The 14,497-nt window shown below is 32.6% G+C and overlaps 1 protein-coding gene across 3 annotated transcripts in view; it reads right to left on the reverse strand.

The window, feature by feature from the left end:
- The window catches only part of LRBA (LPS responsive beige-like anchor protein), a 737,558-nt gene that overhangs the window by 491,469 nt on the left and 231,592 nt on the right, over positions 1-14,497 (reverse strand). For all 3 annotated transcript variants that reach the window (XM_027597848.2, XM_027597846.2, XM_027597847.2), the window contains 3 exons: positions 13,509-13,587; positions 11,707-11,840; positions 4,104-4,165 (listed from right to left, as the gene is read on the reverse strand). In XM_027597848.2, the coding sequence (XP_027453649.2) occupies positions 4,104-4,165; positions 11,707-11,840; positions 13,509-13,587 (275 nt within the window). The remainder of the gene's footprint in view (positions 1-4,103; positions 4,166-11,706; positions 11,841-13,508; positions 13,588-14,497) is intronic.

Consider the following 14,497-nt stretch of genomic DNA (forward strand, 5'->3'; position numbering starts at 1 on the left):
GATGGTCTGAGAAGAGGACAATTAAGCTGAGTTCTGAATGATGAGAAGAAGCCAACAATTAGAGTCACCAAATTTGAAGGAGGGAAATTTAAGGGAAAGAAAAAGCATACGCTAAGAGACAAAATTATGATGGCACATTTGGGTAACTTTAAATAGTTCAGCATAGTTTGACAACATATAAATTGAGCGTGAGACTATAAAAAGGAAGTGGTAAGAAATAAGGTCCAAGCAGTAAGTGAGACCTAATAATGAAGGACACTTTTGTGCCATATTATAGAGCTGGTTTGCTTTTCTTCCCCTGGCCCCCACTTTGGTTTGTTTCAATTACTTACTTTACTCAAAATACTCATCACAACTACAAAAAGGAAAAATTCATGAAATAAAAAGAGCAATAACAATAACGTCAAATATTTAGAAGAGAAAAACTTAAAAAGGAGAAGAAAACTAGATTTAGAAAAAAAATTACAGGACACTGAAAGGAGAAACATTTTACTATAAAGATTCAGGGGAAAAAAAAAAAAAACCTCAAGTAGCAAAAATCCAAACATAAAACTGACAGAATCATAAAAATGGTGACATCTGGTTCTTATTCTAATTTTTAAATTAATAATTCAGGGGTATAGAAAGACACACCTGAATCTAAAATGACCAAACCTTATCTCATAACCTTCATGTGAAAAAAAAAAAATTCCAAAATAGGAACAATCTACATATTTTGATAAAATTTTTAAAGGAAAATCAGACTAACAGTATTTTAAATTAAGTTTTGCTGCTAATTAATTACTCGGACAGGATGCTAGGCCAGACTACATGGTGCTTCTAGTTTTTCTATATACTCTATGCACTTCTGATAAATGGGAAAAGAATAGATGACCTGGCAGAAGGCTCAGACAATAATATGTGATTTACAGGACATGAATGCAGCTACCGTAAGATTTATCTGACAGCCCTCTCCGATAGTGGACTGTTGAGTATCCGATGGAATGATTTCTAGTCTAGAAAGTCTACTACTGAGTAGCCATACACATTATTTATTTATTAGATGTTTTGGGTTGAAACCATTTTTAAATGATGCACTTCACAATGCACAGTCATAAATTTAGCTTTAAACCCAAGAAGGGAGGTAGTGTTATTGGAATGTATGTCAGACTGAATTAGGATGAGCAAAGCAACGCTTTTATAAAGTGGCCTTGAATGCAATGTCAATTCTTTCAAAAATGATATTAATGTCAAATGAGCATGATACAAACACTTTACACAATGCTAGAATAATATTACTTGAGATATTTAGCATTGCCTTTAAATTCATATAATTTCTACAGGGTTTATACACATATACAACAAATACTAGACACAAATAAGTTACATGCTTGTGAAAAACTAAATCTGAAGTATAAATGAGAGTTTGTTCAATTTTTTCCTCACATCAGAGAGTACACAGTTTCCTGAAGAATGTATACAATCTTAAAGAAGTAAAAAAAAATTAAATCAAGCTTTGAAGTTTAAGTAGCTCTTGAATTATTTTACATGGGATTCAATATATGAATAAACCTAATTTAACAAATCTTCAGTATTTAACTTTACTCAAAAATGTAATGCTGAGTATGTGAAGAAAGCTTTTCTACTCTAAATAACAGGATTTTTGCCTTAACAATGTTAAAATATAAATGAGATAAAATATGAAATGGTGTCTAATCAACCTAATAATGAATAAGTGAATATTGAAAAATATAATCTTAGTTGAAGCTTCAAGAAAATATAGAGTGATCTGTTTGGTTTTAATGACAGCAAACCAAACGTGATCATTTCCACATTTCTTAAATTTCGGCCCTAATCTTTCTTTTGTAATAAAATGTGGCTAATTTAAACACCTCGTTAAAAAGAATGCAAAAAGAAAGTTATGAATGGATTCAAAGAAAATAATCAGAACATGGCTGACTGTCATGAAATTAACACCAACTAATTTGTAAAGTTTTAAATCAAATTTGCAGATGTTAAGTTCATAAGCATATCCCATTATTTATGTGATTAAAAAGGAGTTTTTGACCTGATCTTTCGATCTTTGGCATTCAATCCTCTCCATCTCCCCTTAAAAAATTAATTAAAATTTTAGCAATATGCTAGCTTTTCACTTCCCACCCTATCTCAGACTAAAAAAAATTATCAATCAAACTCAAGCCATCCCCACCCAGTATCTGCAAAATGTCGACTTCAAATTCAATTTCATATCTTTTAGGCTTTCATGTAGAAAAAGACAGTTCACTTCTTAACAAAATAAATCACTTTTGTGATTGCCAATCTGACCTCTTTGAATTAGGAAAATTCAAAGTGAAAAATGTAATTATCACCCCGGAACAATCTGTATACATCTGGAGCTAATTCTGGCTTCATTTTTCACATCATTTTTCACACTGTGCTACATCTTATAGAGAGGCCATGGAACTTTTGAAGAACTCATAAAAAATGGTAAGGACTTCAAATAACCAATAATGTATTTGATTTTATTCAAACAAAAATCTTGAGAATATCTGACTTTTGCAACTTACTCTACTAAGTGATCTTAATATCCTATTTGATTGGATTAGTATTAAACAGCACTTTGACATACATGATAAATAGTTGCATTAAAACATGTCATTCCTCATCTTTTTAGCTTCTAACATTCAACTATGTAATACACTATCTGAAACCACTTTGATGTATCAAGAATATATTCAATTCTTCTAAACTAAAAAGTGGAACTTTGTTATCAAAATTCACCTATGAAACGATTGTATCAGTATAAACAATTTCATACTCTGTGAAGAGACATCCAAAATGGTAAGCAAATGCTTCTTAAAAGTAAGGGTAATTTTGTATTGGTTTAAGAATGGCATATGGTAATTTAGATCCAAGAAATAAACAAGCAATTATTTCAAATCAGATTAATTAATGAAAAATTTTCTACATTAAGCTTTTTAAAGGAGTTTTCTAAAGGAGATGATTAAATTATAAAAACAAGATTCTTGCTAAATCTAAGAATAATAAGCTCACTAGAAACATAACTAGTCCTCACAAGTTCATTATAAAAATCCATTAGGTGTAATCTCTAGAAGTAATTGTTCTTACTGCACTTTATTGACAATGTATATTATTGATTTTTCACACCTTCTATGATTCTTTAATTTGTATTCATGAAATGTCCATCAGCACAGTCTAAATAAATTTGGCAATATAGGTGCTAAAATGAATAAATCGATGCAAAGAAACATTAATTTTGCATTATCCTTATTCGTCAGACAAGTAAACCACAAGAGTTGTAAATGAAGGTCAAAGGTTTTGAAATGGGTCAGAACCCTTGACCTCTAGACCAATACTCTTCCTATTAAAAAAGGCTATTTTAAAGTTTTAAGTAGGGGAATTTACTACCAGCAAGATATCATTTTTAAAAGACTACAAAGAAAACTCTCAATAAAAACATTCATGTTTAACTGCAAAACAGAAAAGAAAAACCATAAAAAGATAGATGATTTTTATGTAAGTTTTCTAAAACTCATTAAAGTTTACCACATGAGGTATAAAATTCCTGAACACCGAAAGCAATTTTGCTTTAGGAATTTATTTACTATGTCTTATTATGATGGCTGCCATATTTTTGTTGATGTTTTCCCAAATCTACTCTGTATGTCAAAAATAATTAGCAAGGACAAGAACTCAAAATTATTTATCACTCATTTTATAACCTCTACACAAAAGGGAAGTAAACCCATTATTCCTAGGGGAGTCAGAGTGGCACTCCACAAGGTACAGAAATAAATCTGTTTCTATAACCTTAATATATGCAGCAAAGAAATTTAGCCACCTCAAGATCATTTGCTCTAGACATTCTTTAATGTGATTCTAAAAACCTGTTTCTCATTCTTCTGTTTCCTCTCAGCACTCACTACAAAATTATCTGCTAGTATCAAAGAAGTAATCCTTTTGCAACACAAATAAAATTATTTTAAAACTGCAAACTTAAACTCTATTACAGCAAAAATTTCTACTAAAACAATTATAACTTCCTTGTAAAATATTTCATGCAAGAATTTACTTTTAATCCAACATTTATTCCTGTTACTCACCTGAGAACACAGTAGCATAACCAATTCCACAACCGAACTACTAGACTTCATGCAAACCAGACCTATTTTAAAGAGAATTTAAAAGAAAAATTACAAAGTAAAAAAAAAATATGAGGGATTTGTTATACAACTTTATCCAAATTGGTTTTTAAAACAAAATTTAACATCTTGCTAAGAACCAAACCCACACATATTTGATCATATGAGTAAACAAGGTACTGTGTAATTACTTTAAACTTGGTATCAAAACTACAATTTTATTTGTAAACTATTTCATTTCAGTATTCACTCTACCAAAACATTAGAACTCCATATATAATGACATTTCACAATACTTAGAAATATGCACAACATATGCCATATTGATCAATATCATCTACATTTTGTTTTGGAGAGAGTTGATTGTTATACATGCAGAAAAGGGAAATGGCTCCCTGACCTTTGCTTTCTCCACCACACTCTCTCCCTTCAACCCTCTAGCTATCAATCAAGTTTCCATTTTGTTTCATGGCAGCAGACATCCCAAACACTCTTATTAGTACCTTGACCTGTGACCTCACACTAAACCTTAACAGAAGTGCAAGCGTTCTGTTATATATTCTTGATTTCTTATAAATAAATTCATTTACATTTTCTTTTCTGTTTCATTTGCATTCACCAAAAATATCTCAGGAAGGAACTTCTAAACAAAAGACTTCCTAAACGTTACCAACAAAATCTATAAAAGTTCATTCAAAGAACACTTCATAACCAGTATGTTAAAAAAGCAATGCCCATAATTAAAAGCACTAAATTACATTACTAATAATCAGAAAATTTGTTAATTTTTCATTCTATATTTTTCTAAGCAAACACAAGTTTAGAATCCAGGGTGTAACAACTAAAATAATTCCTGGTGGCCCTTTATATGGCCTACAGAATTATCTTTTCTTTCTTTCTTCCCATGAAAGCTCTTGCAGGCATCCCATCCCTTCCTAATCTTTCTTTAATCTTCTCACTCTATAGTTCTTTCTCCTTATCTCTTTTAGTCATGCTGCCTCATACCTACTGATGGCACACACTGCCATTCTGTAGCCTTAAAAATAGCATTCACGTTAAATAGGTTGTTCCCCCCTTCACTTTTGAGAAAAGAACCATGTTTCTCAATGTCTGAAAAAAACGTGTAACATAGAAATAATGATGGTAATAGTGTCAGCACCAGCATAAAAATTAGCTACAGAGTATATACATGTTGCATTAAGAAAGCAGGTCATTAACTTAGACTAAATTATGGTTTCTATAGAGCTGAAATGAGCATAACTCTGCAGGCTACTACCAAGGCCAAAAGGAAGGGCAGAGCAATAGTCCATCTCACTGCTGGTGTAGCCCTCTGCTGGTCTGAAACCTTGTCATTTTACATAAAATGTAAACAACCAGGAAGTTCCATATACTTCAACTTCCAAAAAGTAAACTCAGATCTTTCTTCACGTAGGCCATTATTCCTAACTGCTCTATTCTAAAGAAACCAGAATTGCTACCAACTTTCCTTTAATGGCAAAACATTTGGGCTCTGATCTTGCTCAGCCTTTTTTACCCACTCAGAAAAAGAACAATAATGATAAAAAAGGCCTTGGGTCATCCAAAGTTAGAACTCAATGATCAATGAGTTGAGTGTTCAACGATGGTAAAATAAGTAACATTTCATAGTTTGATTAGAACAATTCAAGTGTTTTTTGGAATGGGGTTTTGTAAATTTGTAAAGGATGGGGAGGAGGGCCAAGGCGGATGGTATATTAAATTTTAAGAGAAAGGGCTTTAGAGGACAAAAAAAGACCTTATATTAGATCTCTAATAATAAGCTCCCTGTCTAAAGGGCATTAATACTATAAACAAAAATATATAACCTTGGGCACCAACAAATAAGAAATATCACCAAGAAAGGACTTGGTATCAGGCTGCACAACTTAATCATCTCTCTCTCTCTTTCTCTCTCTCTTGCCCTTGGGTGACATATGAAAAAGGAAGAAATGAATTATAAGCCAACAAATCTGTGTTCAGACTCCAAGAATTATCCAAAGGAAGGCCTTAAACAATCGAGTGAAGTTCTAAGTTGCTGCAGAAGTATTTTCATTTATACACACACACATCCTATTATTGCCCCAGTTAGCAGAAAGCAAACAAGGTACAGTAGCCTCAGAGATCTGTAGGCTCCTAATCCAACTTCCGTAAAAGACTCTCAGAACAATGGTAGGGTTCATTTTGCTTGGTTTTATTTTTGGTTCGTTTTTCAAAGATATGCAATTTTAGTCTCTTCAAAAAAGACAAACTCAGGATACCAAAGCCAAGAGTTTTATACTCTTCTGGAGTTTCATTACCAAAGACGACTATAATTTCTTCACCCAAGACTATTTACCCCACCTCCATTATCAATGCTTTTCCTTACTGCTAAATTGAGAAATATTAAATGACTTGCCAGATATTAAGCTGGCAACATAACATCTGAACCCATTGATCTGTCTAAATTTTCAAGTAGACCATGAAAAACAGTCATGACCATTTGCCATATGTAATGTAAGAAGTCTTTTTAAAAATACATATTTTAAGTCAACTTAATTTATAGAAAAAGAGATGATTACAAACATTATTAGAAGTTTTAATAATAATTTAAGCAAAATGAACTCAAATTCTTATTCTGTATTTTTCTGGTTTTAAAGGTATTTGTATAGGGTGCCTTCATGGCTCAGTGGTTAAGCGGCTGCCTTCAGCTCAGGTCATGATCCCAGGGTCCTGGGATCGAGTCCCACATGGGGCTCCCTGCTCAGCAGGGAGTCTGCTTCTCTCTCTGCCCCTCCCTACTCCTGTTCATGCACACACGCTCTCTCTCTCTCCACCCCCCGCAAAAATAAATAAAAAGTAAAAAAAAAAAAAAAAAGTAAAGGTATTTGTATATATCCTATATGAGCAATGCCCTTTGACTACAACTAACTGCTCCTCATCAATCTATAAACATGATATCCACCTTGTAAATACTACTTCCAAATTTCAAATAAACCTCTAATAGGTTCCAGCTTATCATTAATTCTGGTCCTTTTTCTTGAACTTACATCATCAAATGCAGTACTTTGGAAAAACTGAATCATTCAAAAATTTTGTTGAAGACCGCCATCTTCTTTGATCCAGAATTATATTTTCTTCTTTAGACTTTCAAACACCATTTAGAATGATCAATCCACTGATTTTTTTCATTTCTACATGAACTTTTCCTTCCAATCATTTCCATGTAATACACCTGCCTTTTTATTCACTTAGAATCTGTGCCAAGTAAATTGTGGTGTGTAACTATCAAAACCATGGAAGAACACTGTCACATGCCTTTTAGCAAAATAAGATGTTCCATGTTCTTGTCAGAAAACATTGCATAAATTTTGTACAAAGAAGTCCTTTCTATTGAATGACATACTAAGAAAACCAATTTCCTTTTGTCCACAGAAATACACTATGCACTAATGAATTCTTGAGTTAGATAAAAATTTCTGAGTGCTGCTCGCTCTGTCTTTTTAAATTCATCCTCAGATGGTCTAATAATTGTAAAATGTCTTCTTCTGTCAATTTTTTCACCTTATCATTAAGGTCAGAAAATAAACAATTCTGCATTCTTAATTAAATTCAATGAAAGCTGAAAATAAGACCACAAAGATGGTGTCCACAAATTTCTTTTACATCAATTACACCAGTATTTCTCAACCTTTTTTTTTCATTATTGCTCCCCACTAGGAAGCCATTTCAGACCATTTTTTTCTTAATTGCCCCCCCGTGAAATTTTAATACTAAAGATATACTATATAGATGTACTGTAGCTCATTGGAGGGTCAGAAACCATATGATACCTAAAATGTTTTTGCCCTCCCCAAATACCAGTTTCTGTTCCCACTGAGAAAACAAATTTCTATCTTCTTAAAATATGATCCAGTACTTTGGGAAATGCAGTAAACAGAGGGTGAGCCAAAAGTGATGATTTATTTTCTAGAGGTAATTCCAGTATTCTTGTCTTCTCATTATTTTATAGTCCTTACTATAGTAGGAACAACCGATGAATAATGGTGAAATAGTAAAATGTTTTAAGGTATAGGAAAATTAAGATCACAAAGACCCCATAATGAATCCTAAATTTATAAAAACATGTCCAATGAATTTACATATGGTATTGTAAGACAGAATAAATTTTATTTAAGTAATTTTCTCTTTGTTTTTGAAAGACCTCTTTAAAAAAACAAAATTAGGGGTACCTGGGTGGCTTGGTCAGTTAAGCAGCTACCTTCAGCTCAGGTCATGATCTCAGGGTCCTGGGATCAAGCCCCAAGTCGGGCTCCCCTCTTAGCAGAGAGTTTGTTTATCCCCCTCTCTCTGCCCCTCTCCTTGCTTGTGCTCTCTCTCTCTCAGATAAATAAATAAAATCTTAAAAAAAAAAAGTCATAAAATATCAATCCTTACAAAAGGTTGAAAAAGAGGTTAATATCACTAAAGTTAAGACAATCAGAAAATATGTGGTTCTAGGCAAGAAGTAATAGGAAGTGTTACCTCTAACTCAACTTTTAAATCTAATCACAAGCCATCAGAAAATATATGTGACAGAAAAACCATTAAAACCAGCAGGAAACAATGGCCACAGAGTGCCAAAATATGCAACATTCTACAAAACAACCAACCAGATTTCTTCAACAAGCCAACAGCATGAAAACAGAGGGAAAAAAACAGAGAAACTATTTGAAACTAATAGTATAACCAAATGCAATAAATTGATTTTGCTTGTATATTAATTAGAAGAAAATGATTTATAAAAAGACATCTAAATAAAGATGAATATGAACTATTTTATGACATAGAATCATTATCAATATTAGGTGTAATCACAGCAATTATGATTGTGTAAGAAAATATCCTTTTTACATGGATTATTTATTTAAGGGTAAAACAACATAATGTCTAGAATTATTTTAAGTACTAAAGCAAAATAAGGGAGGTAGATGTAACAATTATAGCAAAACAAAGATGGTTTGAGAGTTCGTAATAAGTTCATGGTTATTTCATTTTGAAATTCTCCGTAAATTTTGAAATTCTACTCCGTAAATATTTAACACATTTAAAATACTTTATTAAAAAAATCATTTAAGATGAACCATGAGAGACTATGGACGCTGGGAAACAAACTGAGGTTTCAGAGGGGAGGGGGGTGGGGGAATGGGGTAACCGGGTGATGGGCATTAAGGAGGGCACGTGTTGTGAGGAGCACTGGGTGTTATACGCAACTAATGAAATCACTGAACACTAACTATAGTACTATAGTACTATACAGTGGTTAACTGAACATAACAAAAAAAGTTAAAATTTAAAAAAATGTAGAAGTAATAAACTTTTCCAGTGTCTGGTCATACAACTAGTGACTGACAAAGGCAGGATTAAAACCAAGGTCTTCTGTCTTTGAGTCTAGTGCTTTTGGTACAGTACCATGCTGCTAACACTTCTACTCAAAACTTTGTTTTACAATGCACAAAAACCACCACCCAAAACATTCGTCACAACTGAAAATACATACATAAGATGCAAAAAACTTCTAGATTTCCTTTGCTAACGTTATGAATACAGTCCAATGAGTAGGTACTGCTCAGGTTGATAGGTAAGCAAGAGTGCATCATATTCCTTGTTATCAGTTTAGCAGAACTTACTAAGAAACTGATTCTAAATTAAATTTTGTTCAGAGATCTAGAATTAGCAAGTTTAGTACTTCTGAGTATCTTGTTGGATCTATTATAGAACTCAAAGACCAACTAAAAAGCAACAATGTCTTGCTACACCAAAAAGCTGTAATTAATAATTCATTTTACAATAATGAAATATAGTTCATAAGTTGTCACACCACTTTAAAAAATAAACATTTAACATGTAAAGTATAAATTAGGGAGAAGTCCTTCAATTTTTCAATTCATTATCTTTCAAATTTTATTACTTCATTAGATCAAATAGTCCATGCATGGCTGAATAAATTATATCCTTCAGCAGATAAAGTAAATTTCTACCCCAAATTAATTATTTCGAAAACCTGAACCTTTTCAAATAAATTCAATGCTACTTTTTCCCCTCTGTGGAAATGAGATCACTCATCACAAAATCCATATACATGTATAGCACAGATGATAATGAAATTCCTATTTCAGCTAAAGCTTATTCTTACAAAGTGTTGATATCCTTCAATTAATGCTAAGATAAGAGAGTATCTTAAACTATTAAACTACCTCTACCTTGCATTTCCATATTCTTATTTGTACAAAAAGAGTGGTTTTTGGGGGCACCTGAGTGGCTCAGCTGTCAAGCGTCTGCCTTCGGCTCGGGTCATGATCCCAGGGTTCTGGAATCGAGCCCCGCATAGGGCTCCCTGCTTCGAGGGAAGCCTACTTCTCCCTCTCCCACTCCCCCTGCTTGCGTTCCCTCTCCCGCTCTCTCTTCTCTGTCAAATAAATGAATAAAATCTTTAAAAGAAAAAAAAAGGTGGTTTCTTACAAGTTTTAAGAAATTCCTCAAGAGATCATATTACTCAACAAAAATTTATAACTAAAGCTGTAAATTGATATTTAAAGACACCAGAGTACAGAAAATTACATTTTTCCATGATTTTTCAGCTTTAGGAGAATCAAAGTGTTTTATCATAAACCATCAATCAAGGACAAAGACAAGCCAGATTTAGCAAACTTCTAGTCCAAACATTTCTAAATAAAAAAATCAATTCTATATTATTACTGATGAAAGTCCTCTAGCTTAACCTTAAAAAATTCTACTTATAAGGATGAAGATTGGTATTTTGAAGTCAGTCTATTAAGCTCTTAACTAGAATTGTTTGAAAAGCTCTTCTCTGTTGAACTGATATCTGCTGTCAGAGATAGCACTTGGTTGTGTCACCCATTCTAATATGAGAAAATATTCACTACATGCCAAATGCCCCATATTAAAAAAAAAAGCCCGAATATTTCTCATTCATTCCATAAACAGAATGGTTTCCAATCCACTCAACAACCAACCCTACATGCTATCTAGTTTGACACCATCTCAAAGTATACTACCTATAAATGATCCAGGAATCTATGTATGACATAAGCGGGATAGAGTACTACTGTTACTTCTTCTCATTTATAAAACAGAATTCTACTAATAAAGACTAATAAGACATTCCTCATTTCCTAATATGTGGCAAAACACTATTCTTTATATGGATCTTAAGTTCAAGTAAAATCCCAGGTATATGCCCACTAATTACTACAACAATAATTTTTCCAACTCTCCATTCTCATAGCTCATTTTAATGCATTAAAAAAAGAAATCTCAGTCGTAGTTCTTCAGTTCAGTACATACTTTTCTGCTTCATCCAAACCACTGATTAAAAAATCCAAATCAGATTAGAATATTAGATGAGACATATTTTTCAGAAGATAGACTCCGTAAGAAACCTTATCAAAGGTTGAAAATATTTGAACAATGAAACTCCATGCATCTCATATTATCCATTTAACCTTGAAACTTACATATAAATTTAAATATATATATATGTAAAGTGACACACAGAAAAATCACTTACTTGTTCCTTCTATAAGCAGTTCTTGTCCATGACTACCCAAAAGTGTCCGAGAAAGAAAAGGTGCAAAATCCACAAAAATCTCTCGCAGAAGAGGAGCTGCCTTTTCCAAAGCATGTTCAAGCCTCTCTGTAATACTAATGGAAAGATGCTATATGAACTATTCATTAAATTTACAATTTTCAGTTTTTAAAATGAGTTTCCACAGAAATGTAAAATTCATGAGAAATTAAAAATTACATAAAGACTCATTATACTCACTATACATATCATTCCTTCTGCTGGAATACCCTTTATTATTAAGTTCTATACTACCAACCCCAGCCCTAACAAACAATTTGGTAAACAACCACTCTAAGCATCAGCTCTTACTGGAAATTTTAATGGGTCAGTTGAGAGCACTTGATTTTAACACCATTATGACCTAAAAAAACTCTACCAAATCCTTATCAAATTTGTCTATTCATGGGGCACCTGAGTGGCTCAGTCGGTTTAAGCATCTGCCTTCAGCTCAGGTTATGATCTCAGGGTCCTGGGACAGAGCCCTGCATTGGGCTCCTTGCTTTAAGGGGAGTCGGCTTCTCCCTCTTCTTCTCCCTCTGCCCCTCCCCCAACTCGTACATACACTCTCTCTCAAATAAAGTCTTTAAGAGAAAAAAGTTTGTTTATTAATAAACATCAACACCTTCAGTTCAAGAACTATGTTTTCATTTCTAAGTTCTCAGCTGCACCATATACCATAGGCTCCATAAATATTTATAAACTGAATTAGTTTATATTCTTTTTTCATTGACATCTTTATCTCTAAGAATTTTTTTCTAAAGCAATCTGAACAACTTTTCATTTGAAATTAGTATACTGGCACATTTATAATGACCTCAATTTACATATTAATGTCTTTGTGATTATATGCACATATACATGTATGTATACACACATAAACACATATACAAACACACAAAAATATATATTTAATGAGTTAAAATAAACAAGCTCCCTGCATTTCAGGAAATTCAGAGGTATCCACAACTTTAGTTCCTAACTTATAAATGAAACATATATACAAACAGCCACTACTTACCTATTTATTCACATAAGGAGTACTTCATAATACCAACAAGAGTTTCTACTGAAACTGTCACCTGTTAAGCTGATGGAAATTTCTTCTGCCAATTAGCATCTCGTCCTAGGTACTACCCTTAATACTATTCCTCTCTACTTATAGAGATTCACCTCTGGATAATATCAAACTACAAGATTACACTTACAGCACTCTAGTGTCTATATTTGTGGAGTGCTATGGATTTTCCAGTTGTGGAAGGAGGATCAAGAACTCTGACCACGAAGGCTCTAGTGGTAGAAAATATTCATAGTGTCCCAACTTAGAATTTGAAATGCACATTCCCAATTTAAAAAGGTTAAAATCTACCTACTATTCAGTTTCACTGTGGCTTTGGATGACTGCCTTTAACTTATTTCAGAATTTTTGTAGAAAACGAACAATGGATTTTAAATTTCCAGTTTATAATCACAGGAAACCTAATAAGTTACTACTTGTGTGATTAAATATTTGTTTTGCATGCAGCACTTATTAATCACAATAGCCACTTCTCATAAACCTTTTACATCTCATAATCTTTAAAAAGGAACTTCTAAAATATTCAAGCCTCTAAATGTCACTTAAGTTTTTTAAAAAAGAAATAGACAAAAGAAAGGTAAAAAAAGAAAAAAGAATTGTAGCTAGACAGTTTAAAGAGTCATCAAAAGGAATAAATCACAAATATCCAAGTTAATAGCTTTAATACCTCATATTTGAAACCTGGTCTTGTGGAACTGAGCCAACTGTTGGCACCGAGGGCAATTTTGCATTAGATGATCTACCACCTATAAAAGAAAATAACCATTTACAGGAACTTTCTGTTTTCAGATAAAGGTTCAAACAAAGAAGCTATCTTTATACCAAGTCAACAAAAAACATTACAATGCATTTTTAAATGTCCATTATAACTTGGATAACATTAAAATCTATCAACAAGGTCCTTCTTTAATCATTTAACATGTTTGATTATTACACCAAGTTTGATTATTTTACCAAGTAACCTATGATCCATCAGCTGCAGAGAATATAGAAAACTAAATTCTGACTCACTAAATTGGCGTCATGATTGCTTCTATCCAACAAGTGGCGATAGAGATTTACAAATAGAAACTTTTTAAAATTGAAGCAAAAAGCATAAACAGCTAATTCCAAATCTAGCCTCAAGCACATAAACCTCCACTTCCATAAAAACTGACCTTATTCAGTCACTTATGCTATAGCCTGACAGCTTCTGAGTCTAGCCTAACAAACATAACCCAGTAAATACTTGAGAAAACTTTCTTAAATGATTCAAATAGAAGTTATATTCCCTCATTTGTATCCTCAATGTAATTAGAACATAACCTGTTGGTGTATTTGTCACACTGTACTTCAATTGATTTTTTAAATATCCTTCTTCCTACTATACACAACTACTAGACCTCATCTTTTTCATCCATCTCTAAGCCTAGAGAAGTTGACAAAAGAAGGTCCTCAATCTACGTTAACTGCTGAAATTATTCCCTTAATCATTCCCATCTCCCATATTTTACAGGTCAATCTTCCCACCTGCTATATACTTCTCTATTTCCTACGTTTTTAAGTCCATCTCTTTGTTCAAACTACTGTGTAAAGTTAATTTCTACCATGTGATTTTATTTTACTCTCCAATGAATACTTCCAGATACCCTTAAATACTCTTGTATATTTTGTTGA

The sequence above is a fragment of the Zalophus californianus genome, chromosome 2, assembly GCF_009762305.2.
Source record: "Zalophus californianus isolate mZalCal1 chromosome 2, mZalCal1.pri.v2, whole genome shotgun sequence".
Classification (NCBI taxonomy): domain Eukaryota; kingdom Metazoa; phylum Chordata; class Mammalia; order Carnivora; family Otariidae; genus Zalophus; species Zalophus californianus.